Consider the following 25,196-nt stretch of genomic DNA (forward strand, 5'->3'; position numbering starts at 1 on the left):
TGGCAGGGATGGCGGTAGAGGAAGGGTGTGGAAGTGACAATAGGGAACAAGGGGTATTCCAACTCACCCAGCAGTGAAGGAGAAAAGGGTATGAGGGAGAAAAAGTACAACCAGAATTAGAAAAGATGGCCAGGGATGCAGTATCTTCCAAGAAGAGTCAGGTTCCAATAAATGCTGAAGATAGAAAACGCATAAAAGAAAGAGATCTAAAATGGAAGGAAATTTGCTAATTATAGACTAAATATGGAACCAGAATAAATATAGCCTGCTATGATCTAATTATAGACTAAATATAGATATAATATAAATATAGATCCAGTCAATATCCAGACTAAATATAGGTATTTGCTAATTATACGCTAAATATAAATCTAGTGGAAAGGACAGGAAGATATTGAGTGAGACATTGTAGGAATAGGGTTGGCGTGACAGGGAGATTCAGAGTAAAAAAACAGGGATGAGAAGAATCTAAACACTGGGAAAATAGAGCTTATGGTACTAGATGACTAAGGAATAATTTTTCAATACATCTATTCTATAAAACTCTCACTCCTCAAATTTAGATACTAATTTCCATAATTCCCTTAAGCATAATTTGTTCTATTTGGCAGAGAAACTAAGAACCAGTGAAGTTTTAAGTGATTTATCCAGCTATATCAGAGGACAGGTTAATCTTAAAAGAAGTATGAGGAATTACAAATGACTAATTACAAGATCACAATCTCAAACTGTAGGAATGCAAGGCAGATCTCAGCACTGAACACAATCAGTTTATGGTAACCCCTTCTGACTAATAAAAGCACACCTCTTCCAAGTATGTACCTTTCCTGAGAACATCAGTTTGGTCTGAGAATTCCACGAGCGTGGGGATTTGCTCCACAATGAAGAGTGTCTCATTGGCAAGACTATCATTTAACTTCACTCTTTTCAGATCAAGAATCATGTACTGGTTGTTATAAGTGCCTGAGATGGGGAAGAACATGGAATGATATTGGCTGCCATTATTGGCTATCTTGAAACAAAAGATATTGTGATACAAAGAAAAATTGACTGGAAATCATTTATAAGGTTACTTACCAGAGTTGTATCTTGAAAAGATATTTGCCCACCTCTTTCCACCATCTGCCATCATGTTGGCAATCCGGACCCTTTGCCAGGCCAAAAGAGATTCTGGTACCACCTGTTTTAGCAGGCTATAGTTAAAAACGGTATTGGTGGTCTGCAGCATGACCAAACCACTGCTGAGAATATAAAAATCATCCAGGGATTCCAAAAATCCTACAGAAACATAAACAGCATAGAATTATCTTTATTTTGACAGATTATATAGTCACAAAATACTCTGTAGAAGTTAAAATGTAATTACTTTCTTGATTGAAGTTTTTTCTTTTCAAAACATACACAAGAATAATTTTTCAACACTGACCCTTGAAAACCCTTGTATTCCAATCCCCACTCCTTTTCTCCCATCCCTTCCCCTAGATTAAATGTCAGTTACTTAACATTAACTATGTTCAGGGTATGTGGCAACCAGCTTGAGTAAGACTATTGAATTTTTAACTTGAGCATTTACACTGCAGAAATTAGCAAATGGTGCAAACCAGGGCTTGATTTATTCTATTGCTGTCCAAACTTGAGAAAATGATGGAGAAAATGTCAATAATTCAAATTGAACTTAAAAGTATGTCATTCATCCATCCTCTCCACCTCCTGCCCCAAGCTGGTTGTTAAACATTCACAAACAGATGAAGGGATCTGTCGAGTTAAGGTAGGCGAATGTCTGGGTCTGCCCTTTCTCTTTCACCCTTGACAGACTTCCTGTCATCCTTTTGGCACCGAGAACAGAAAGACAGGACAGTCACCGAGAAGCTGGCAAATGAGCAAGGCATAGAAAGTTTGGGGAATTGGATTTCTTGGGTTTTCAGCAGCTCTGAAGCTCAGAGCCCGAGCCTTTCTGACCGCAATGATGGGGGGAGGTAAGGAGACAAGACAAGAGCCAAGAGCTGAGCTGCCAACCCAGTCTGCAGCCCTCACTGCTGGGAAGCACCCCCAGAATGCCGGGACCTAAAAACTATCCAGGGGCGCAAAGGAAAGGTGAGCACAAACAGGGGAAGGTTCTCTCATTGACTCTGCTTTTCTGTCTAACTGCTGGAGTCTCTCTGGGATAAGGGTCCAAATCACGCTCCCTACGGCCTGAGAGTATCAGACAGACTCGTAGGATTCTCTGTTAGGAGGGAAGGCTCTAGACAAGAATGACTGATTTTTTTATTTTTTGCCTTTTTCTCTCTATAATAAACATAATGACCATAAAATACTTTGCCTGCATCTAATGAACACGAATGATTAGGACTAAGAAAAAGAAGATGCTGGATGTGGAATGAAAAGGCAGCGAGCCACACATCTTTCATATTCTAATAATCTTGAGCAATATTTTATATCAATGTCTAGTTTCTTTGTTATGTGGGAACAAGAATATAGGAATGCCCTCTAGTGGCCAGTGTGAAAATTACGGTCTTTTATTTCATTTTATTATTTATTTGTTTTTATAATAATAGCTTTTTATTTTTCAAAATACATGCCAAAATAATGTGTATTTCCAACATACGTCCTTGTAGTCTTGTGTCGTCTTTTATTTTAACAAGGCTTGTGTGGCCTTTTATTTTATCAAGGCTTGTGTAGTCTTTTTATTTTATTTTTATTTTAACAAGGCTCTTCCAGGCAGGTGCTTTGACAATGCGATCATTGGGTTGTGTCTGTAATATATCTCCATCTGGTGGACAAATTACATATTACAGTATATTCTTTTGTTAAGCAGCTGGAAGCCTGTTTTATCCAGTCCTAACCTCTCAGCTGGCTTCCACTCTTTGATCTCCACCGGTCTGCTGAACAGTCAGTGCTCTAGAACTGGATATTCTCTTAGACATCGTCATCTCAGTATGTCCAAACAGGAACTCACCATCTTTCACCACAAACTCCTCCTTCTTCCTAATGACCTTATTATGATTTTTTTTTTGTCCCTGCCCCATCTGTTGCCACGTCCTGTTAATTCTACCTTTTTATTATCTCTGACTTGTGTCTCTTCTCTCCTCTGTATATAAATAACCTTTTCTCTCCTCCAACACTGCAACTCTCTGGTTCAGGCTCTCTTTCTTCACCTCATGTCTAGATTTTTAGTTTCCTCCTGCTTAATCTCCCTACCTCAAGTCTCTCTCTTTTACAACTTGTCCTCTCTTCAGATGAAAAAGTGCTTCCACTTTGATCTGACCATATCATCCATCTAGTTAATAAATTATGTCATCTCCCAACTACTTTTAGGATAAAATATAAACTATAGAATAAAATATAAAAACCTCTATTTAATTCTTCTGGTAAGGTCATATACTGGTTTAACCATTATCAGATATTATTTGCAATTATGTTTTAAAAGTTACTAAAATGTTCATATTGATAAATTAACAAAGATTTGTTAAGTACATAGAGGCAAATGTGGTGCATTGGAAAGTCTTTGTTTCTTTTTTATTAATCTCTCCTTTGAGTTTCAGAATTTCTAATTTTTATTTAATTGGGTTTTTTTATTTTTCTAGCTCTTTTAATTGCATATCTAATTCATTGATCTCCTATTTCTCTATTTTATTCACTTAATATTTAGAGATATAAATTTTCCCTAAGAACTGCACTGGCTGCATCCCATAGATTTTGGTATATTGTCTCATTTTTGTCATTCTCTTTAATGAAATTATGGATTGTTTCTGTGATTTATTGTTTGGCCCACTCATTCTTTAGAATTACATTATTTAATTTCTAATTGGTTTTTAGTCTATCTTTCCCTGGTCCTTTATTGAGTATAATTTTTATTGCATTATGGACTTAAAAGGAAGCATTTACTATTTCTGCCTTTTTGCATTTGATTGTGAGGTTTTTATGTCCTAATACATGGTCAATTTTTGGGTAGGTGCCATATATTGATGAGAAAAAAGGTGTATTCCTTTCTGCCCCTATTCAATTTTCTCCTGAGGTCTATCACATGCAGGTTTTCTAGGATCCTATTAACCTCCCTGTTTTCCTCCTTGTTTATTTTGTGGCTAGATTTGTCTGAGAAGAGAAGATTGAGGTCCTCCACTAATATAGTTTTGCTGACTATTTCTTCTTAAAACTGGCTCAAAATCTTCTCTGGGAATTTGCCTACTCTTCTACTTGGTGCATACATATTTAGCATTGTTACTACTTTGTTATTTATGGTGCCCTTTATCAAGATGTACTTTCCCTCCTTATCTCTTTTAATAAGTTGTATTTTTACTTTTGCTTTATCTAAGATCAGAATTGCTACCCCTGTTTTTTTCTACTTTAACTGAAGTGTAATAAATTCTGTTCCAGCTTTTTACCTTTATTCTGTATGTGTCTCTCTGTGTCAAATGTTTCTTGTAAACAACATATTGTAGTATTCTGTTTTTTAATCCACTCTGTTATTTGCTTCCATTTTATGGGAGAGTTCATTCCATTCACATTCACAGTTTAATTATCAGCTCTATATTTCCCTTCATCTTATCTTCTCTCTTGTATAAACTTTTGTTCCCTCTTTCCACCCTGTCCTCAGTTGTGTGGTTTTTTTTAATGTGCACCCCTACCCCACAACCTTACCTCCTATCACCCCTCCCCCTTCTCTTAGCAAATTTTTTTTTTTAAACCCAATTCTTCCAATTCTAAATCTATGTTCCTATGTGCCAAGTATTATGTGGGTGCTGGAGATATAAAGAAAAAGCAACATAATCCCTGCCTTCAAGGACTTTATACTCTATTGAGTGTGAGCAGCAGAAAGTGATGCTTGACTTGAGTTTTGAAAGAAACCAGGGATTCTAAGACATAGAGAGTGAAGAGGGAGTGCATCCCTGGCAATGGGAGTATAAAGTCATGGAGACAAAAAAATCGTGTTGTTGATGGGGAATAATAAGAAGATCTGGTCAAGCGGACTATAGCTCAGCTTCTTAAACTGTGGTTTGTGACCCTATTTGAGGTCATATAACTGAATGTGGAGTTGTGAAATTATGAATTTTTTTTTATCAGCAAATGTTTGATTTGTATACCTATTCTATATACTTAGATATAAAGTCACATTAAAATTTCTTAGGTGAAAAGGGATCATGAGGGAAAAAAGTTTTTTAAGAAGTCCTGGGGCAGCTAGGTGGATAGAGCACCAGCCCTGAAGTCAGGAGGACCTGAATTCAAATCTGGCTCAGACATTTAACACTTCCTGGCTGTGTGACCCTGGGCAAGTCACTTAACCCCAACTGCCTCAGCAAAAAAAAACAAAAAACAAAAAACAAAACCTAATAGGCTGACATGAGACTACAGCTCAGGAGAAAGTCATCTTTAATGAGATGATAATTAGCCCTATGGAAAATAATGAACTCAACAAATGAGAATGTATGGATAAGGGAGCTCTACATATAAAGGACAGAGAGCCATGGAGTACCTCTCCTAGTTAAGGGTGGGATATGGGCATCTGTTGAACCAGGAGTTCAGAGATAGATAAGGTCCCATATATATTAAAATATTCATTTACATTTTGTGTGTGTGCGTGTGTGTATGGAAAGAAATGCAAATTAAACAGGTATCCATCAGTTGGGGAAAATATGGCATATGAATGTTATGGAATATTATTGAGAAATGACAACTATGACAAACTGATTAAGTAAGCAGAACCAGGAGAATGATAGACACAATGGGAAAAAACAACAATAAAATAAAACCGAACAATGTATAATTATAATGATGAAGTTGACTCCTCCCTGGAAAAGAGTCTAGAATATATTTAACACTGTAATTGTTGTACTGAGAAATGCAGACAAAGTATTTCAACATGGCCCCTAGCCTTAAGGAATTGGCAAGTTAACTGGAAGGTGAAAATGAAATGACACAAATCAATTAGAAGCAGCATGAAGGAATGGATGGGTCCAAGATTATTCATTATTTACATTATTTAAATCTTTACAGATAAGTAAAATACAAGGGAAGGACTGGAGGAGACTAGGAAGAGATCCAGGGGGCCACAAGAAAATTTGAGGAAGACTTGGGGGAAAAATGAGGAGGGGGGCACTTAGTCTGAGCTTTGAAGTTTCTTTGAAGGCAGGGACTAAATCTTGTTTTTCTTCTTCTGCAGTATGGATGAATGGCAATTTTTAAAAAATATACTAAGGTGGAGTCAGAAATTCCTGAATTAAAAAAATCCTGTCTCAGATACTTACTCGTTATGGGTTCCTGAGTGAGTCACTTAAGCTCTGCCTCAGTTTCCTTATCTGTAAAATGGGGATAATAACAGCACCTACCTTGCAGAGTTGTTATAAGGCTCAAATGAGATATTTGTAAAGCACTTAGCACAATACCTGGCACATAGTAAACATTATATAAATGTTGTCATTGCCATTATCATTGCTATTATTATTATTATTATCCCAAGCACGGAAATTGCAAATACAAAGGCAAAACAGTACCTACCCTCAAGGAACTTGTAGTCTAATAGGTGATGCCTACTGAGGAGTAGTGGCCAAGGTGAAGGTGTTTGGGCTTGAGAAGTCACAGGGAAGTCACAGGGCATCCATGGGAGAGCTGACTGACCCATCCCTTCTACCCATGGCAACAGTTACATTGTGCATTGTTGAAAAGATGGAATTATGGGAAGTGTCTCTTTAGATAAGAGATTTCTTATTGAGTGGATCTGTGATTTCATTAGCCTAAGAATCTACTGAGAAAGAAAATGTTTATAATGAAGATTTTTATTCATTCTACAACTAAACGGAGAAGAAAGATGGGAAATGAGAGGATGCTCCTTCCTGGAGATGAGAATATGTAATTAGGGGAAATTAAGTCAATTAAGCAAATGTGATCTCTGCATAGGAAGAGATGGGAGTTTATACTGACAGAAATAGATAAGTAATAATAATAGCACACATATAGTATATGGATTACCTCTTTTACCCTTTATAGATAAGAATGCTAAGAATCAGAGAGATTAAATAGGACATATAGGGCTAGTACCAGAACCAGGATTTGAACTCAGGTCATTACACTTTCTACCATGCTGTACACTGATACACACTCCCTCTTTTCCCTTCCTTTCTTTCCTCCTAAATTCATGTCTATATAACTGATGGGGCCATCCCAGGAAGTTTGTACTTAGAACTCTCCAGAAAATCTTTGGGGAGTACATGGACCTGGTAACTCAGCATTTGGTCACACTGGAGATGACAAATTTCCTGACCTCATCTGGCTCAGAGAAGAAAGATGTGGGTGAGATTTTAAGTGGCATATTGTATTTAAGAGCTGGGCTAGAAGTCAAGATAATCTAAACTTAAATTCAGACCTTCGGAAAATCATTTAAAAACAAACAAACAAACAAACAAACCAAAACAAACAAACACAAAAAAAACCCCTCTATTTGCCTCAGTTTCCCCATCTGAAATTTCCCCACCTGAAAATGGGTAGTTATTATTACCTACCTCTCAGGTAGGTTTTGAGAAACAAATGATATACTGTTTGTAAAATAGCACAGTGCCTAGTACATAGTGGGCACTTAATAATAATAAATGCTTCCTTGCTTTGAAATGACAGTGATTCCCATCACAGAAAATAATGAAGCAGTACACCTTTTTAAAGAAGAGAAAACTTTCGGTTTGGTCTCTACTTGAACTTCCCAGTAATGAGAACATTCAGTTCTGCTATAATGTTACATATATCACCTAAAAACTACCATATGATGCAAAATTAGGCAATAAAAGCCCCGGGGCTTATGGGAAAAAGAGATTGGGGCATATCATTCAAAATCTTTGTCAGGGACAAACACCCACAAAAAACACGAACTTCATATAACATTAGAACAGTTTTATGCATGTCCACTGGATACAAATAGATAAATATTATAATAAATGATGGTGACATCCATTGTGGTCATATCCAGAAGATATATAATAAATATAGCACTTTACCTGGAAAAAGGCCTGAAATTTGTGGAAATAAGCAATGCAGTTTGTAGAGTTACTATGAAGTGTTTTGATTTTCTGAATTCTTGCAGTTTCTCACAGACAAAATTACACATAAACAAACTCAAAATTTGTGTTATGCTCAAATTGTTCCCTAATATATCAAATTGCACTGGATCAATTATACATTTTCAAAACAAGTTATAGCAGAACTAATAGTACTGTATTCTGTCTCTGGGTCTCTGTGAGGGAGTTGGTGGATAGGCCATGTTCTCCCCCAGTTGCCATTCCCATATGACAGGCAACCTTAAACATGGACCTCTGGCAGCATTTTCTGCTTTGGGTTTCTTCTAGTAGATGATCAAACGTTAACTTTGAGGCAGACATGATTAAACTTACTTGTGACCTTGTGGTCTGAAGATGCTGGATCACATACATGGAGCTTGCTGTCAGGAAGGGAAATTTTAGGACCGAAAAAGAAAAGAATGAACCTAGTTTGGATCTTATGCCTGGGTCTAGAAAAGATGGAGTCCTTAAAGACAGAGAGTGGGTATACTGAGGGAGGTAGATGTTAGGACCAGCAGCATTTCTTTAATATTATACATCCATACTATAAAAGGCAATACGGTCTCACGAAAATACAAAAACACTCAGCTAGCACATACCATATATGAACTACATACAAGTAATGGGGCAAGCGAATTGGATGTCATTGGACAAAGTGAGTCATCAGAAGGTACATATTCTGACAGGGTGGAGCTCAGGAAATCATCTTACACCCATTTAGTCAGCAACAGTGTGGAAGATGGGATTTTTGGAGCTATTTGAAAGAAAGGAGAGATCATGAAAGGGGTCAGATATTCTTAATAGGGGGTGGGTTTGAGAGAAGGAAGGCTGCAAAACAGTGGTAGACTTTTGTAACAAGTGAACTGTGATTAAATTTGACAGCAAAAAATGGATTGAGTAGGCTAGTAAATGTGGTTTGATATGGGACTGTTCCCTTGTGAAATGTAAATATGCATATTGTAGCTAGAAAGTCTTAACTTCAAATGCATGGAGCAAAGCCAGTGAAACTCATCATTGAATCACAGTCAATTCCATAAATTAAAAAAAAATTATTATTGATTATCTACTAATTTCAAAACATGTTCATGTGCTGAAGAATGCAAAAGTGACATGGTCCTGTCCTTTAAGGGACTTAAAGCTGGTAGCAGAAATGGGCAAAATCCACAAATAGTGGGAGAAGGGAGGAGAGGAGGAGAGAGAACAGTACTAACCAAGATGGATCCAGGGGATGTATTTAGGAAGCAGAGCAAGGTAAGCTCAGAATTCATAGTAGGAAAGTCATAAGTATTTATATTTATTTAGATATTTCTTCTATATATAGTTGGATTATAAATCTATAAGTTAAATATATACTTATAGAAATACATCTATGTATATATCTATAGATGAAATCAATTTGTTAAAATACACACATGTACATAAAACTATTGGTGTATAAATATATATACATGTAAGTACATTTGCACATATGTATTCTAACATACTTATTTATGTATACTTAGATGTGTTTATTGCATACATGCATGTCTACATGTATATTTTAATCCATCAGTTTAATCATATTTTAGATTAAAAACACCAACAGATTTAAACACATGCAAGGAAGTTGTGACTGATGTTTTGGAGGCTTCTTGTATTGTCTAAGACCATTGTCCCTTCTTTCAAAAAAAGAAGACCCAAGCAGCAATGATAATTACCACAACTGAAATCAATGCTCACTCATTCTTATTATTATTCTAAGGCAGGAAAGATTTGAATCCTTTTGCAAGAAGCCCATTTGCCCTGGGGTGCTGGGACTCTGCTGAAGCACTATCTGTTTGCACGCAAATTCCCTGAAACACGTGTGAAAGCATCCAAGAAAAAACTGGATGAGAGCTGAGTGAAATCTGAGCTTCATGGGAATCGTTATTCCTAGAATACTTCAATTCAATGAACAATAATCTGAAAATTTTCCAACTTATGTTTCGACATCTGTGGTTCTATTCACTTTCCTGAACAAGAAAAACTTCCAAAAACTTCCAGTGGGTTTTATAAGTTAGATTTTTAAGGGTTGTCCATTATAGAAATGTTCTTTGCTCACGTAAATCAGCAAGCTCATGTTTCTTAGATAAGATAAATTTAGCGTTTTGGAGAATTTCCTGGTATAGGTAAAGTAACTTGCAGATGTCAGAGACAGTACTTGAATTCAGGTTTTCCTGACAGAAGCAGTTTTTTAATATACTGTCTTTCACTAGTATTCTGAAATGAAAAATATCTGACCATAAAATCATATAGTTGTATGAACATACATGTAAATACATATATACAAAGTAATCTGTACAGATTAATCCCTGATGAAATATGTTCAGAGCTACCTTGCCTCCTTATGGCTGATGTACTGGCTCAGCAATGAAAGATGAAGGCATTTTGGAATAATGAAAGAATCTTTCCTTTATTGATCTCTTAGTACCATGACTCTGGCAGGGAAGGGAGGAGAAAGAGAGAGAGAGAGAGAGAGAGAGAGAGAGAGAGAGAAACTGACTCAGAGAACTTCGGCTTATTCTCTTTCTTTCTCTGGAATGTATGAAAAATACTTTTCTTGCCTTGTGTTTTCCTCACACTAGTACAAACAGCAAACTTTGTAAACATAGATAAAATCAAGGTAAAGATAATAACAGATTGAAGAACTGTGGCAAATAGGAGAGATAAAAAACCAAAATTTATAGAAAACTGTTAAACTATTCAACTATAATTCTAAGTAGACTCCCTGATTGTTTTAATTGTGAATCATTTTCCTTTGTCACAAGGCAGAGCTCAGTATGGAAGATGGTAGAAATTGATTGATCAAAGAAAAAAGATATAAGTAAAATACATTGTAGAAAAATATAAAATGTTCATACTCACTAATAATCAAAGAAATGCAAATTACAACCATTTTGAGATACAATAATGCCCATCAAATTAGCAAAAATTATTAAAGTGGCAAGTCAATGCTGGTACAATTGTAGAGAAAAAGATAATTTCATACCTTGTTGGTAGAATTGCAAACTCCTAAAACTTTTTAGAAAGCAATCTGGTAATACACTATAGAAGTTATAAAAATAATCATATCCTTTGACCCATTTATTATATTTCTAAAGATGTATCCTATGATCAACAATGAAAGACTTGGTTCTTCTCAGCAATTCAATGATCCAAAACAATTGCAATAGACTTTGGACAAAAAATGCCATCTGCACCCAGAAAAAAATATAAGGAGACTGAATGTTCTTTTTTTCTGTTTTTTTTTTTAATTTCTCTCATAGTTTTTCCCTTTTGCTATTTTTCTTTCCCAATATGATTCATAAAGCAATGTGTATTAAAAATAACTTACTACAATAAAAAATTAGTTTAAAAAAAGATGCATCCTAAAAGTACTATCAAAAGGAAAAGTCAAGAGCTAAGTATTCAAAGATTTTTATAGTCATTATTTATAATTGTATAATATTGGAAACAAATAAAATGTAAATACAGAAATGGCTGAATAAACTGTGGCATGTTAAAATAATGGCTATTATAATGTAATTTAAATTGATAAATATGAGAAATATTAAGAAACAGCAGAAGTCTTTATGAAATAATTCAAAGTGAAATGAAAAGAATCAGAACAATAGAGATAATATTGACAAAGAAAACTCATGAGTATTGAGACTGACTAGGTGTTTGGACAGGTTCCATGTTGATATTCCAACTTTAAAAACTAGCGGGAAGGGATTCTGAGGAACATCCTTGAGCCCATCCCATTCCTAAACATGTTGCCTAAAATCATAGTTTTTTGTGACTGCCATGTCATATCATTTAGTTATTAAACTTACAGTCTTCTAAAGTCCCTAGATATTTCTTTGAGAGGGGGCAGGGAGTGGGTATCTATTATCTAGCCTGTACTTGTGAAGTTGGCATTTTGAACTCAAGCATATAGCTTTACCTTTATTCCCATTAAATGAAAATTAATATTTAATATTTAATAAATATTTAGCCCAATGTTCTAGCCTGCTCAAGATTTTTTTGATCTGGACTATATAATTCAACATGTTGGTTAACCTTTCTGCACTTGTTTAATTTGTGAATGTAATATTTATGCAATCATACCATCATCCAAATCATTGAAGATGTTAAATAGCATACATAAGCACAGATCTTAGGGATGGCCTTCTACATTGATAGCAACTAACTACTTTTTGGGTCTAGTCATTCAATCATCCTCTATGTTCATCTAATTGTACTATGGTCTGGCGCTTTATCTTGTGCAGAGGACAGCTTGACAGACTTTGTGGCAAACCTGTTCTTGTGGAACGAGATGAAGTCCTTCTCTGAGGTCACTGTTTCTTTGCCTTCATGTTCCTAACCTAGCCTTTTTAATGATAAGTTCTAAATATGTCCTAAGATTTTGCTAGGAATGGAATTTAAGCTTACTTTTTTTGCAGCTATCTCTTTTCCTTTTTTGAATCAATACCATCTGCCCTTTTCCCAGACTCATGATACCTTTTTCATTCTCCACAATCTCCTCGCTTATCTTGTATTCCAAATTCCTATTACCCATCCACATGTTCAAATGTAAATATATGTAAAGTAAATTTGACTGGTTTTGTGGAGGATTCAAATTAAATGTATTATAAATAATTAATGCTAAAATAGGATTTTCTAATAAAAGACACTATTCTCCTGGAAAATAAAGTCCATTACTTAGAGAATTAAAAGGAGTGAGGATGAGATAGAAAATATGCCATCTTACAGTCAGTCCACTATATAGCACATGGTGAACCTTTTCATTTCTGGCAATGGCTTCTCCCCTGTTTCTACTTCAAAGTTCTCTCATTTCTCAAACCACCTAGACATTTTCCTTCCCTAAACAGTTTTCCTCTACTAAAAATTGTGCTTGCCTTTTAAAAATTCATCCAATGGACGTTCTTTTCCAACTTGTCCTCAGTTCTCTTCCATGGTTTCTGAATTCCAGATAAACTTCTTATGAATGAACTATGAGCTCTTATTTAACCATGGCAAAGTCCAAGAATCTACCTTGAGGGCAGTCCCACTCTATTAGGTGAATTCCACTCTGGAAATAGAAAAGATCTAAAAATGTCTCTCAAAATATGCTCCAATTGCTGTTAACTACTATTCCCATGCATCAACAGTTCCTAAAAATGAAGATATTATCTTTCTACAAGTCCTTCTTTGGGATCACTGCTTCCTTGCCCACCTGTCACTAAAAAGAAAACCTTGTATTGGTCCATATTTTAAGAACTGGGATCTAATGTTTGTATATATCAGTGAATGCACTACTTCCAAATTAGATTTCTATGTATAGGGAGCCTATTATTTATTGTCCCTTTATTCCTTACTAATCCAAAAATCTAAAGTCTCTTAATTCACTCCAGGTTGTATTATTAGATCCATCCTTCCCAATGTAACTCTACTCTGGGTTCTCATTCCTAATACAAATCCCAGAACAGAATTCCTAGACATCATCTCATATTTTATTAGGGTCAACTTGATCTTATCAAAAGTGAGATACATCCAGCATATATTTTAATTATCTACAAGATGTTGTTCTTTTTAAATTAACAACCCAATAGTCACTTTGGCATTGTCAAGTCTTCCACAAGCTGGCACTGTCTTCCACTGGCCACCAGATGATACTAACCCTAAAAATGCTAATCTAAGGGAAATTCTAGTATCTCACAATTCTGCTTCCCCAAGAGAATATCCATACCTCAGACTAGATTAAAAGCCAGAATCATACAATATGTTGTTTACAAGAAACACATCTGAAACAGAGAGATCCATGCAGAGTAAAGGTAAAAGGCTAGAGCAGAATTTATTCTGCTTTAGCTGAAGTAAAAAAAGCAGGGGTAAAAACCATATAGAAGATACAATTCACTAATGAAATTATCAAATTGGTAAAGATGGAAAAAGACAAAACATAATACATGTTGGATAAATTGTGAGAAGAAATTAACTTATTGGCCACAACGTGAAGTCAGTCAATTACTGGGGGGGATATTTGGAAATATACTGAAAAAAAAAATCATTAAAATTTACATATCCTTTGACCCATGTAACTACTAAGCCACTCTAAAGAAACATAGGGGGAAAGATTCCATATATGCAGAAACATTTATGGCAGAACTTTTTGTTGCAGCAAACAACTAGAAGCAAGTGTCCATCAACTGGGCAATAGGTAAATAATTTGTGGCATGTGAATATAATTAAATATTTCACCATAAAAATAATAAATATTAAGAATTCAGAGAAATTTTGAGAGATTTATATGAAATGATGAAGAATGAAATAAGCAAATCCATGTAAAAGAAAACAATACTGAAAGCCATTAGATTTCTCAACAAAGCAATCACCAATCTTTCAGTATAAAGACTATTTATTAATGCTTTTCACCTCCCTGCAGAGAGGTGGTAAACTCTAGATGTAGAATGAGGTCTCTATTTTCAGACATGGCCAAAATGCTGGTTTCTTTTCCTTAACAAAATCATTTTTGCTATAAGGGAGAGTTCAATTAAATTTGTACAAGAATTGGGGGGGAGGGCATTTATTGAAAAATGGCAGGATTGTAAAGAAAGGATTAATAAAGAAAATATGACATGCTTACTAAACACGATAAGGGGAATGCTTTAGATATGGTCTTATAAACATTTTAGCAAAACATTTAATAAAGTCTCTCATGATTTTTGTGGGCAAAATAAAGAAATGAGGGGAGACTAATAAATGAATGGGAAGTAAAAAAATAGAGTGTAGACTTACAATGTATCTGTATGTGTAGACTTATTCGAGGAGTTTGGCTTTGAAAAGGAAAAGATCTAAGATACCAGCTTGACTGAATAGCAGAGTCAAATTAAAGGTCAGAGAAAGAAGCAGAGCCAGAACAGAGCAGCGATCAATAAAAATCCACTTAGGTTGTGTGATGTTATAAATTGAGAGATGCAACTAGGATAGAGAATTGACTACAAAGCCAGAAAAAATGGTATCCAAATCCTACTTGTGATACATACTGGCTAGGTGACCATGGGTAAGTGACTTAACCTATCCGTATTCCAGAGAGAGCTCTTTCAGATTACAAGTTACAGATCAGATGTAGACCAGATATTTTCTAAGAAACTTTCATTTTGCAAATTTCTGACACCACAGAAATATAGATCCTAAGACTTTTTTTCCCACCCTCAAAAATGAAAAAATAGCAAGGGAATAGTTATTGGTGTGACTATTGTTATTATACAAAAAGACCAGGCTGGGGGGAGGATGCTCTAAGATGGTGGAGAAGACACAAGTGTCATTCTAAGCTCCCCTTCTACCCTCACTACTAATTACCAAATTCAGCCTCAGAAATAGTGCTTGACTGGTAGAATTCACGAATACTGGGAATACAACAAACTACCAGCCCAAGATAATCTGGAAGATCGCCAGAAAAGGTTTATTCTGATCAGCAGGAGCAGACCAGTGCACCAGGGAGGCAGAAAGCAGAGACTAGCACACTAAGCAGACCGGGGCAGGGGCAGTCTCTGCAGGTGGAGATTTTGCAGGGAGGACTCTACCACAGGTTGGCTGCTCTGCTTTGGTTGCAAAGGAGAAGATCAGCAGAGAAGTTACACAAACGTCAAATGCGGCGTGTACTCCAAAAACCACCAGAATTTAAAAGGACCTGGCCACAGCCACCCAGCACCAGAAGTGACTCGGCACAGACCACAGCATAGCTTTGCAGCCACATTCTGAAGCGCGGAGCTTTTGCCCAGGGCTGCCACACTTCTGCACAGCAGAGGAGGGGGAAGAGGGGCTCTGCCCGGGGCAGTGGAACTTCCACAGCATGGCTGCGCTTCCCAGGGCAGAAACACTTCTGGTGCGGAGCTCTTTCCAGGGCACTTCCCCAGCTCAGCTGCTCTTAGCAGCCTGTTTGCAGGACAGCTACTGTCCATATGTCTATCCCTGTTCTGCAGAGGAAGCTAGTAATCTCCTGGCCCTGAAGGCAGACCCTAAGGGCTTTTATTAAAAAAAAAAAAAGCCATGCGAACTATAACCATTGATAGCTTCTATTTAGAAAGAGAGCAAGTTTTCAACCCCGAGGAGACTAATAGCAGACAGTCTCCAGACAAACCCCCAAAGGAAGATGTAACTGGTCCCCATCACACAAGGCTCCCCTAGAAGAAATTATTAAAGATCTTAAAAGAGAGCTAGAAGAAAAATGGGGAAAGGAAAGAAAAGCTCTGCAAGAGAATACAGAAAAGGAATATAACTCACTAAAAGAAAAATTTGATACAAACAGAAAACAACTTCCTGAAATGTGAATTGGAAAAGGTAAAAATTCCCAGGGAAACAGAATTTGTGAATTGGAAAAGATTAAAAAAAAACCTCAGAAAAGTAGGATTTGTGGATTGGAGAAAGAAAATAACTTGGTAAAAAAAAATTAGTGAAATGGAAAAAAATTCCATAGAGCAAAACAACTCATTTAAAAACTCAATTGGACATATACAGAAAGAAGTTTAAAAAAAGCTAATGAAGAAAATAACTCATTAAAAATCAGAACTGAACAAATAGAAATGAATGATTCCTTGAGACATCAAGAATCAATCAAACAAAACAAAAAAAAAAAATGAAAAAATAGAAAAAATGTTAAATATCTACTTGGAAAAACAACAGACCTGAAAAACAGATATAGGAGAGATAATCTGAGGATTATTTAAACTTCCTGAAAATTATGACAAAAAAAGAGCCTAGACACTATTTAACAGGAAATCATCAAAGAGAACTGCCCAGATGTAATAGAATTAGAAAGTAAAATAGGCATTGAAAGAATCCATCGGACATCTTCGGAAAAAGATCCTGTTATGCCACAGTTCTTTTTTATTGTCCTGACTCAGTTTCCCTAATTATCCTGACTCAGTCCTGCTTCAGTTTCCTTGCTTCTCAGTTCTGCAAAACCTCCCCTCCCTCTTTATCAGAATATTTGATAAGGATAAAAGATTTTATGTTTTAGAATATCAGAATGCCTCTCCCCATCCCAAGCTATTAGAATACCCATGTCTGGGGTGCCTCCCCCTGATTATGTCATCTCATTTCTGGAGACTCACCTCATCCTGTCAGAGTCCTGTTCCTGCTCTCAGCACCCTGACTCTGCCCCTGCCTCAGTCTACTGCCTGTGTCTGAGCTACGTGTATATGTATCTTTGAAAACTCACAGTGTTTGCTGGATTCTTGGAGACTAAAGTCTCATTCAGCCCTGGGACCAAACCATGGATCCATTTGGTCCCAGCATATCTCTCCAATTAATAAATTATTAAACACTCTCTAATCTCTATCTTGCTCAGTTTCTCCAACATCACAACCCTAAAATAAAAACTCCAAGGAATATTGTGGCTAAATTTCAGAATTTTCAGACTAAGGAAAAAATATTACAAGCAGCCAGAAAAAAAAAAAAAAACAACAACAACAACAATTCAAATACCGAGGAGCCACAATAAGGATCACTCAGGATCTAGCTGCTTCCACATTAAAGGATTGAAGGGCCTGGAATTTGATATTCCAAAAGGCAAAAGAACTTGGAATGCAACCATGAATAAACTACCCAGCTAAGCTGAGCATTTTCTTCCAGGGAAGAAGATGGACATTTAATGAAACAGGTGAATTCCATTTGTTCATCCTCCTTCCTCCTCAGGGAATTCCAACGAATGTGCAGAAAAAGATGTTTCATCATGCTCCCCAAACTGACATCTGTCCTGGATACACTTTTACTCAGCAATGTGAAGGATGTCCCAATAAATCATGTGAGCCAGGGAGAGATAGGAGTGTGGGTTCTGATGAAAAAACCAGAGCTAAACAAAAAATTTGACTTCCAACTATAGGACTCAAGAGAAGCAGAAGAAAGTAAAAAGAACTCTTGAGAACTGTATTTCTGTTATGGGCATACATAAAGAGCATGTGTATAATTTGATTTTACTGATAAATTATAAAAAAAAGGGAAGTAGGAGTGGAAAGGGGATAGTGTTAGAAAAAGGGAAAAGGGGAGATAAAAAGAGGGAAATTACATCCCACAAAGAGGCAAAGTAAACCTATCATCTCTGAGGGAATTTAGGGAGGGGGAGAATGTTGTGTGAATCTTATTCTCATCAGATTTGGCTCAAAGAGAAAATAATAGACATATTTGGTTTATAGAGAAACTTCTCTCTCCTTATTAAAAAGTGGGAGAGGAAAGAGGAAAAGGAAAAGAGTAATAAGGGAAGGGTACAAGAAAGGGGAAGGGACTCAAAGGGGGTGGGAGGGATTCTAAAGAGGGAGAGCTGCGTGAGGCAAGTAAGTGGTGCCTATAAGTTTAATACTTAGGGGGGTAAGGAGAGAAAGATAAAGCATAATCTGGGGGTAATGAGATGGCAGGAAATACAGAATTAGTCGTTTTAACATAAATGTAAATGGGATGAACTCTCCCATAAAGCGGAGGAGGATAGCAGACTGGATCAAAAGTCAGAACCCTACAATATGTTGTTTACAGGAAATACATTTAAAGCAGGGTGATACATACAGAGTAAAGGTAAAAGGCTGGAGCAGAATCTATTATGCTTCAGGTGACGTAAAAAAAGCAGGGGTAACCATCCTGATCTCAGATCAAGCAAAAGCAAAAATTGATCTAATTAAAAGAAATAAGGAAGGAAACTATATCTTGCTAAAGGGTACCATAGACAATGAAGCAATATCAATACTAAACATATATGCACCAAGTGAGAGAGTTGCAAGAAGAAATAGACAGCAAACCTATAATAGTGGGAGATCTCAACCTTGCACTCTCAGAATTAGATAAATCAAACCACAAAACAAATAAGAAAGAAGTTAAAGAGGTAAATAGAATATTAGAAAAATTAGGTATGATAGATCTTTGGAGAAAACTGAAAGGAGACAGAAAGGAGTATACTTTCTTCTCAGCAGTTCATGGAACCTATACAAAAACTGACCATACGTTAGGGCATGAAGACTTCAAAATTAAATGCAGAAAGGCAGAAATAGTAAATGCATTCTTTTCAGGTCACACTGCAATAAAAACTACATTCAACAAAAAATAGGGGTAAATAGACCCCTCCTCCCCAAAAAAGACCACGCTCTTCGAACTGATCCTAACTCTTAGGGTTTTGTCCCCATGAATATTTGAGACTCAGAACTCAAACTTTCAGTGGAATCTCAGAAGAGAATGTTGAGAGAGCATGTGAGTTGTTCCAATCTGAACTTTGCCAAGTTTTAATGGCACTTGCTCTCCAGCGCTTCCATGGTACCCCCACTACAAATGTCCAACTATGCTGGAACTTTCTCAGAGGAGCCCTACATCTTGTTGCCTCTGCATAGAGTCTTGATGGCTAAATGTGTCTTGGCCCTGTTTGTACTGTGCTGGCTTTGCTAGAGATTGCCTTTCTTGCTATCTATGGACTTCTGGCTGACTTTTTATAGTTATGGGTTGGAAGCAGTCACTGTAATGTCTCATTGCATTTTTTGATCATTATTTGATATGATGCAAATTTCAGGTTTTTACTGGAGTAAGTCTGTCTCCATTTTGGCCAGCTTCCACTATTTATCTCTGTTTTATGGGATTATTACTTGTAATCATCCATGACTTATAAGGTTTTATGAACAAGTTTATACTCTAAACGATGTTGCCTTTGGCTGCCGTCTCTCATTGTTTTCAAAGTAAATCAAATATTTGTAGTCATACAGGTTCTCAATCTACCTGTCAACCTCATAATTCAGTTTTCTCTCCCCCACTCTCCAATAGCTGATCTGTTGCCAAGCCCTATCACTTCTGCCTTTATAACATCTCTCATTATTTCTCCTTCTGTCCTTTGTTACCATCTTAGCCCAAGCTCTCATCACCTCATGCTTGGACTATTACAAGAGCCTTCTAGTCGATTTCTCTGCCTTGAATTTCTTCCCCTCCAGACCATCCTGTTCTCAGCTGTCAAATTGATCATGATACTTTGTCACTCCATAATTCAATAAACCCTTGTGGCTCCCTATTAACTCCAGGATCAAATACAAAATTTTCTGTTTGTCCTCTAAAGTCCTTCTAACCTTTGCAATTATCTTACACCTTCTCTCACCATGTACTTATTCTATGATCCACTGTCATTGGTATCCTTACTGTTCTCTATAAGCATATCCCCTGAATTTGGGGCATTTTCACTGGCTGTCTTCTCTGGTTTTCTACAAGTCTCAATTAAAATTTCATTTTCTACAAGAAGCCTTCTCCAATCCACCTTTGATGTTAGTGATTTACTTCTGCTAGTTATTTCCAATTTATCCAGTGTATTTTGTTTGTAAAAAGTTGTCTACATGTTGGTCCTTTAACAGAATGTAAGTTCTTTGACCTTTCTTTTTATGTCCAGCACTTAGCATAGTGCCTGGCACATTGTAGGCACTTAATAAATACTTGTTGGTTTTCTATGCTGGTGACTAATAGTGCCTTGGGGAAATGTTTGGTCTTCAACTGCGACAATATGTTTATGCAATTAAACTGCATTGTTATAATTGACATCAATATTACTTTTGGTGTCCATTTTCTGCCGCTGAATACTCATATAAATATTTCTGGGTTGAGTTGTTTCAATTGTTCATTGAATATTTTTCTCACTGTTATTTTTGCTTTTGACTAATTCTGAATTTTGCCCTGACAAGTTGGTGACCTGACTCTACACAAACAATTGATTCAGGAATAACACCAGGGATATGACAGTAAATGTTTAATAAGAGGCTCTCCAGAAAGGAAAAAAAAAAGAAAATGTCTGCCTTCGACCATTTTCACTTAATCTCCATTATTAACATTTTCTCTATCAAGTCTAGGAAATTAACAAAACAATAAATCAAGCCCTGATTTGCAGTGTTTACTGATTTTTGAGGTGTAAATGCTCACTAAAAATTTTGTAGCTAATTCAAGCTGGCTCCAACACATTCCTAGATAACTCTACCTTAATAAAAAAGCATTTTCTTAACTACTGAAAATCTATTTCACTTCTGGTAATGCTTTTTTGGTGCTTATTATACCCAGTGCATACCAATTCTTTTCTCCAAATAAATCGTTCTTGATACATAATGAAATCTATAAACCTTTGGCTTCTACAAGGTCTTACTCAAATACCACATTATAGCGCCATGATTTCTTAGGGTTCTATGAAGTGACGCATAAGCTGTCACAGGTTCTACTATGTAGGAAAGGCTTTGAATGCTAAATCTGCTTATCATCAGTAAGCTGGTCTTTTGGTCATTTTAACCCATGAAACAAAGAAAAATACAAAATGATCCTTAATTCTGGATAACCCCCTTCTGCTTCTACAGGGATGATGTTATAAGGAGGAGAGGGTGCTAAGAGTCAATGTTTTGTTTTGTTTTTTAAGACAATTGAGATTAAGTGACTTGCGTCACATAGCTAGAAGTGTTAAGTGTCTGAGGATTTGAACTCAGGTCCTCCTGATTTCAGAGCAGGTGCTCTATCTACTGTGGCCACCTAGCTCCCCCAAGCTGTTTTAAAGTTTCTACAAACTTTAATTTGGTTTCTGATAGTCAAATAGTTCTGTGTCAATAGACTGATCTTTGCAGAAGGAGTTGAATCCTATCATCTTGATATTCTAGCTATGAGCAAAGCCAGAAGAAAGAAGGATGTTGTGGTTAGAGAGAGGGATGAGTGGTGAATACTTCTTGGGGAGGAACAAAAGAGGAAGCAGAGTTCTTTTAGGGAATGTCCAATGGCAACAAGATATCTGGTTATCTCATAACTATAGTTTTGGTAAGTATTTACAAAAAGGCAAATATGGAAATCATTGCAGCTCGTGCATGACCCCTGCTGCTGGGGATGAGTAGGTAGAGAAATTCTACAAAGAACTACAGACCTTCCAAATTAAATCAGTTTACATTATGTTACTCATTGATATCAATGCAAAGATGGGAAAAGGTGAGGATTGTGAGAATTATACAGAAATGTATGTAAAGCTTGAAAATTTCCAGAACTCTGTGTTTACCTTAAGCTTAATAAAACAACAACACAGCATCAAAATTGAAAGTGTTCTTTCAATAGAATATAAGTTCCTTGAGGACAGAAACTGTTTCCTTTTTGAACTGGTATCCCTAGACCCTATGGGGCAGCTGAGTGATGCTGTAGATGGAGCATCCTCCCTGGAGTCTGGAAGACTTCAAATACACCTCAGACACATACTAGATATGTGATTCTGGTCAAGTCCCTTAACCTTGTTTGCCTCAAGTTTCTTAGATGTAAAATGAGAAAGAAAAAAAAATGTAAAAGAAGAAGGAAATAACAAATTATTCCAGTATCTTTACCAAGAAAACCCTAAATGGGGCCACGGAGAATGGACACAAATGAAATGACTCAACAATAATCCCTAGATTCCACCGCATTGTCCAATATGTGGAAGAGACTTAATTAATACTTGCTGACTGATGGATAGATTCTTTGAGTTTTCGTTTTGGAAATTCCCAGTCCTATCTAAATTCAATATACAGTACTTTTCTCTTTCAAATATTAACAATTTCAAATTATACCATCTTTCAAAAATGTCTTTTGGACAAATATGATTCCTACAAATGCAAAATGAGTATTGTTATTTTAAAAATTAGATTCCTCCCTCACAGGACAGACTTGGGAAAAAATTTTCTGAATAGCAAAAATATTAATTCAGAAAATCAGCTAGAAGGGCGATTATTACATCATCTAGTCCAATTTGCTTCATTTAAGATATTGTGCCTCTATTGAACATTACCCCAGAGGCATCAGACTTGGGAAATGACTTTTCTATGATTCACCATTCTTTTTGAACTGGACTTTGGAGGCTTTTATGAAGAAAAAAAATCAAGATATTATCTGTCTTGTTTATATCATATAGGAGGAAGGTTGAGTGGCGAAGCCGATTTCCAGATGATGCTTCTGGGCTCCCTTCTTTCTTGACCCTGAAAGCCTTCTGTTTATCTTGAGAATTGGTAGTTGAAAAAAATGACCCTTTATCCCTAGATGAGAACTAACGGGGGTAAACAGATGATATTATGGAGTGATTAACCAAACCTCTCTCTCAATTAAATTGATGAACAATTTCTTGCTGGGTCTTCATTTGTCTGAGCGAGGGTCAAAAGTTAGGGGATAAAAGCAGATTATATTTCCCACTGCAGTCAACTTGATCCTCAATTGTCCATTATTATCATGACTGATGAATTTGTTTTTACATTTTATATAAAGAATATCAGATGGCTGACAGATCTTCATCTGGTGTAATTAGTGGCCACAGTGGGTAGAGATGTGGAAAAAGGATTTGATATCTCTAAAGAAAGGGTCAAGGAGCAGCTACATGGTGCAGTAGATACACTGGATCTGAGTTCAAATCCAGACTCAGATACTTAACACTTCCTAGTTGTGTGACCTGGGCAAGTCACTTAACTAACCTCAATTGCCTCAAAAAAAAAAAAAAGGGGGGGGGGGTGAAGCAGCTAGGTGATATAGTGGGTCAAAGGGAAGCCCACTTCCAAAAATTGTGAAGAAAGATAGCTTAGCAGTGCTAGATTCTAAATTATTGTCAAACCTATAATCATCAAAATAATCTGGCACTGGCTAGGAAACAGAAAATGGATTAGGTACATGCTACCTGTGACCTTGAACATGTCATTAAACTCTGTGGCCTCAGTTTTCAGGTCACATCTGTAAAATGGGGTGATAAAAATAGTACTAATATAATATTATTAATATAATTATTTTATTTAATTAATATCATGATATTATTAATAATAGTGATAGGGTTATTGTGAGAATCAAATGAGATAATATTCGTTACAGACACTTAGCCCAATAGCTGGCATGTAGTAGGCACTTATAAATGCTTATTTCCTTCTTTCCATTATCCCAGCTTCAGCATGAACCCAGGTTGAGGAATAAAGTGGGGGTGAGGGAGAGAAAGAGTAGACACTTTCCCACAAAAAAGACAAAGTATAATTGTACTCCTAGATAAATGTAAGTTCATTGTAAGAAGGAGAATGTATAAATAAACAGATGCCATAACTTATACCTAGTCCTATCTAATATAGGCAAGCTCTGGAGGCAGATGCAAGCCCAGTTGGCTTGTGGAGGAAAATGGGGGCAATGTTTGAACTTCATTGGACAACTCTGTCACAAATGAGATTGTCTCTATCCAAAGCTTACCAAGCAGAGAATTCAGAAAGCCAAGTCAAACAGTTCCTAAGGGGCAGAGTGGAACTGGAACCTCACTATCCTTATTTCAGCGCATTGCTGTTTCCATTCTCTCCTACTGCCTTTGAGTACCTTTGTGCTTTTTGTGCAATAAGCTTTTAAATTGTTATAACCTACATTTGCAACCATGAGAAAATCAGTTTTCATACATTTAGAAGCATTAATTTAAATGTTAACAATTTCTATATTACTTGAAAGGACTAAAATAGTATTTTTTTAAAAAATCTGTAATTTTAACTTTTCACTAATTTTAAACAAACAGATCTTGCTCTCTTTCCATCTCTCCAATAATTTTGGATCAGTAAAGTTATTAAATCTTGTTACCTGGATAACTGCTGAATGAATGACGAGAACTTTTAGTCATTGGATCTTTGATGGAGAAGTCCCAGTGTTTGTATATCCTCAGTGTAGATGCATATGTGAACCAGCTTGAGTGAGAAAATAAAATGTTCTCGAACCCGGGAAGAACCTGTATAAAATAAAAGATTTGGAATAAATGGCCTCAAAGATCACTTCCAACTTGAAATCCATGGTCTCATGAAATCAGTAGGATGCAAGGTAGAATATGATAAAGTCAAAGAAGGGGGATCCACACCAAGTAATATAGAAAAAATGAAAAGAGAGAACTCCCTCTTGTATGAAAATAACTGTGTCCTATTGACATGTCTCTATATGAATACTAAGGATAGTAATCTATGTATAAAGCAATTTGATAAAATATATTTTAGGTAACAAAATAATGATGCCAGTATATATAGTTGAGGGTTTATAAAGTATTTTCTTCACAATAACCTTGTGAAGTAGAGATATAAGTATTATTACCAACCCAAAAATCCCCTGAGAGATAGAATGGAGTAGAAGGTAGGGCATTAGATCTAGAATTAGGAAAAATAGAAGGTTGAGGTGACCATACATAAATTC

At 36.2% G+C, this 25,196-nt stretch overlaps 1 protein-coding gene across 2 annotated transcripts in view; it reads right to left on the reverse strand.

The window, feature by feature from the left end:
• The window catches only part of PLBD1 (phospholipase B domain containing 1), a 77,748-nt gene that overhangs the window by 8,318 nt on the left and 44,234 nt on the right, over nucleotides 1-25,196 (reverse strand). For both annotated transcript variants that reach the window (XM_031938232.1, XM_003771262.4), the window contains 3 exons: nucleotides 24,600-24,744; nucleotides 1,078-1,278; nucleotides 823-963 (listed from right to left, as the gene is read on the reverse strand). In XM_031938232.1, coding sequence (XP_031794092.1) covers nucleotides 823-963; nucleotides 1,078-1,278; nucleotides 24,600-24,744 — 487 coding nt within the window. The remainder of the gene's footprint in view (nucleotides 1-822; nucleotides 964-1,077; nucleotides 1,279-24,599; nucleotides 24,745-25,196) is intronic.

The sequence above is a fragment of the Sarcophilus harrisii genome, chromosome 5 (genome assembly GCF_902635505.1).
Source record: "Sarcophilus harrisii chromosome 5, mSarHar1.11, whole genome shotgun sequence".
Classification (NCBI taxonomy): Eukaryota; Metazoa; Chordata; class Mammalia; order Dasyuromorphia; family Dasyuridae; genus Sarcophilus; species Sarcophilus harrisii.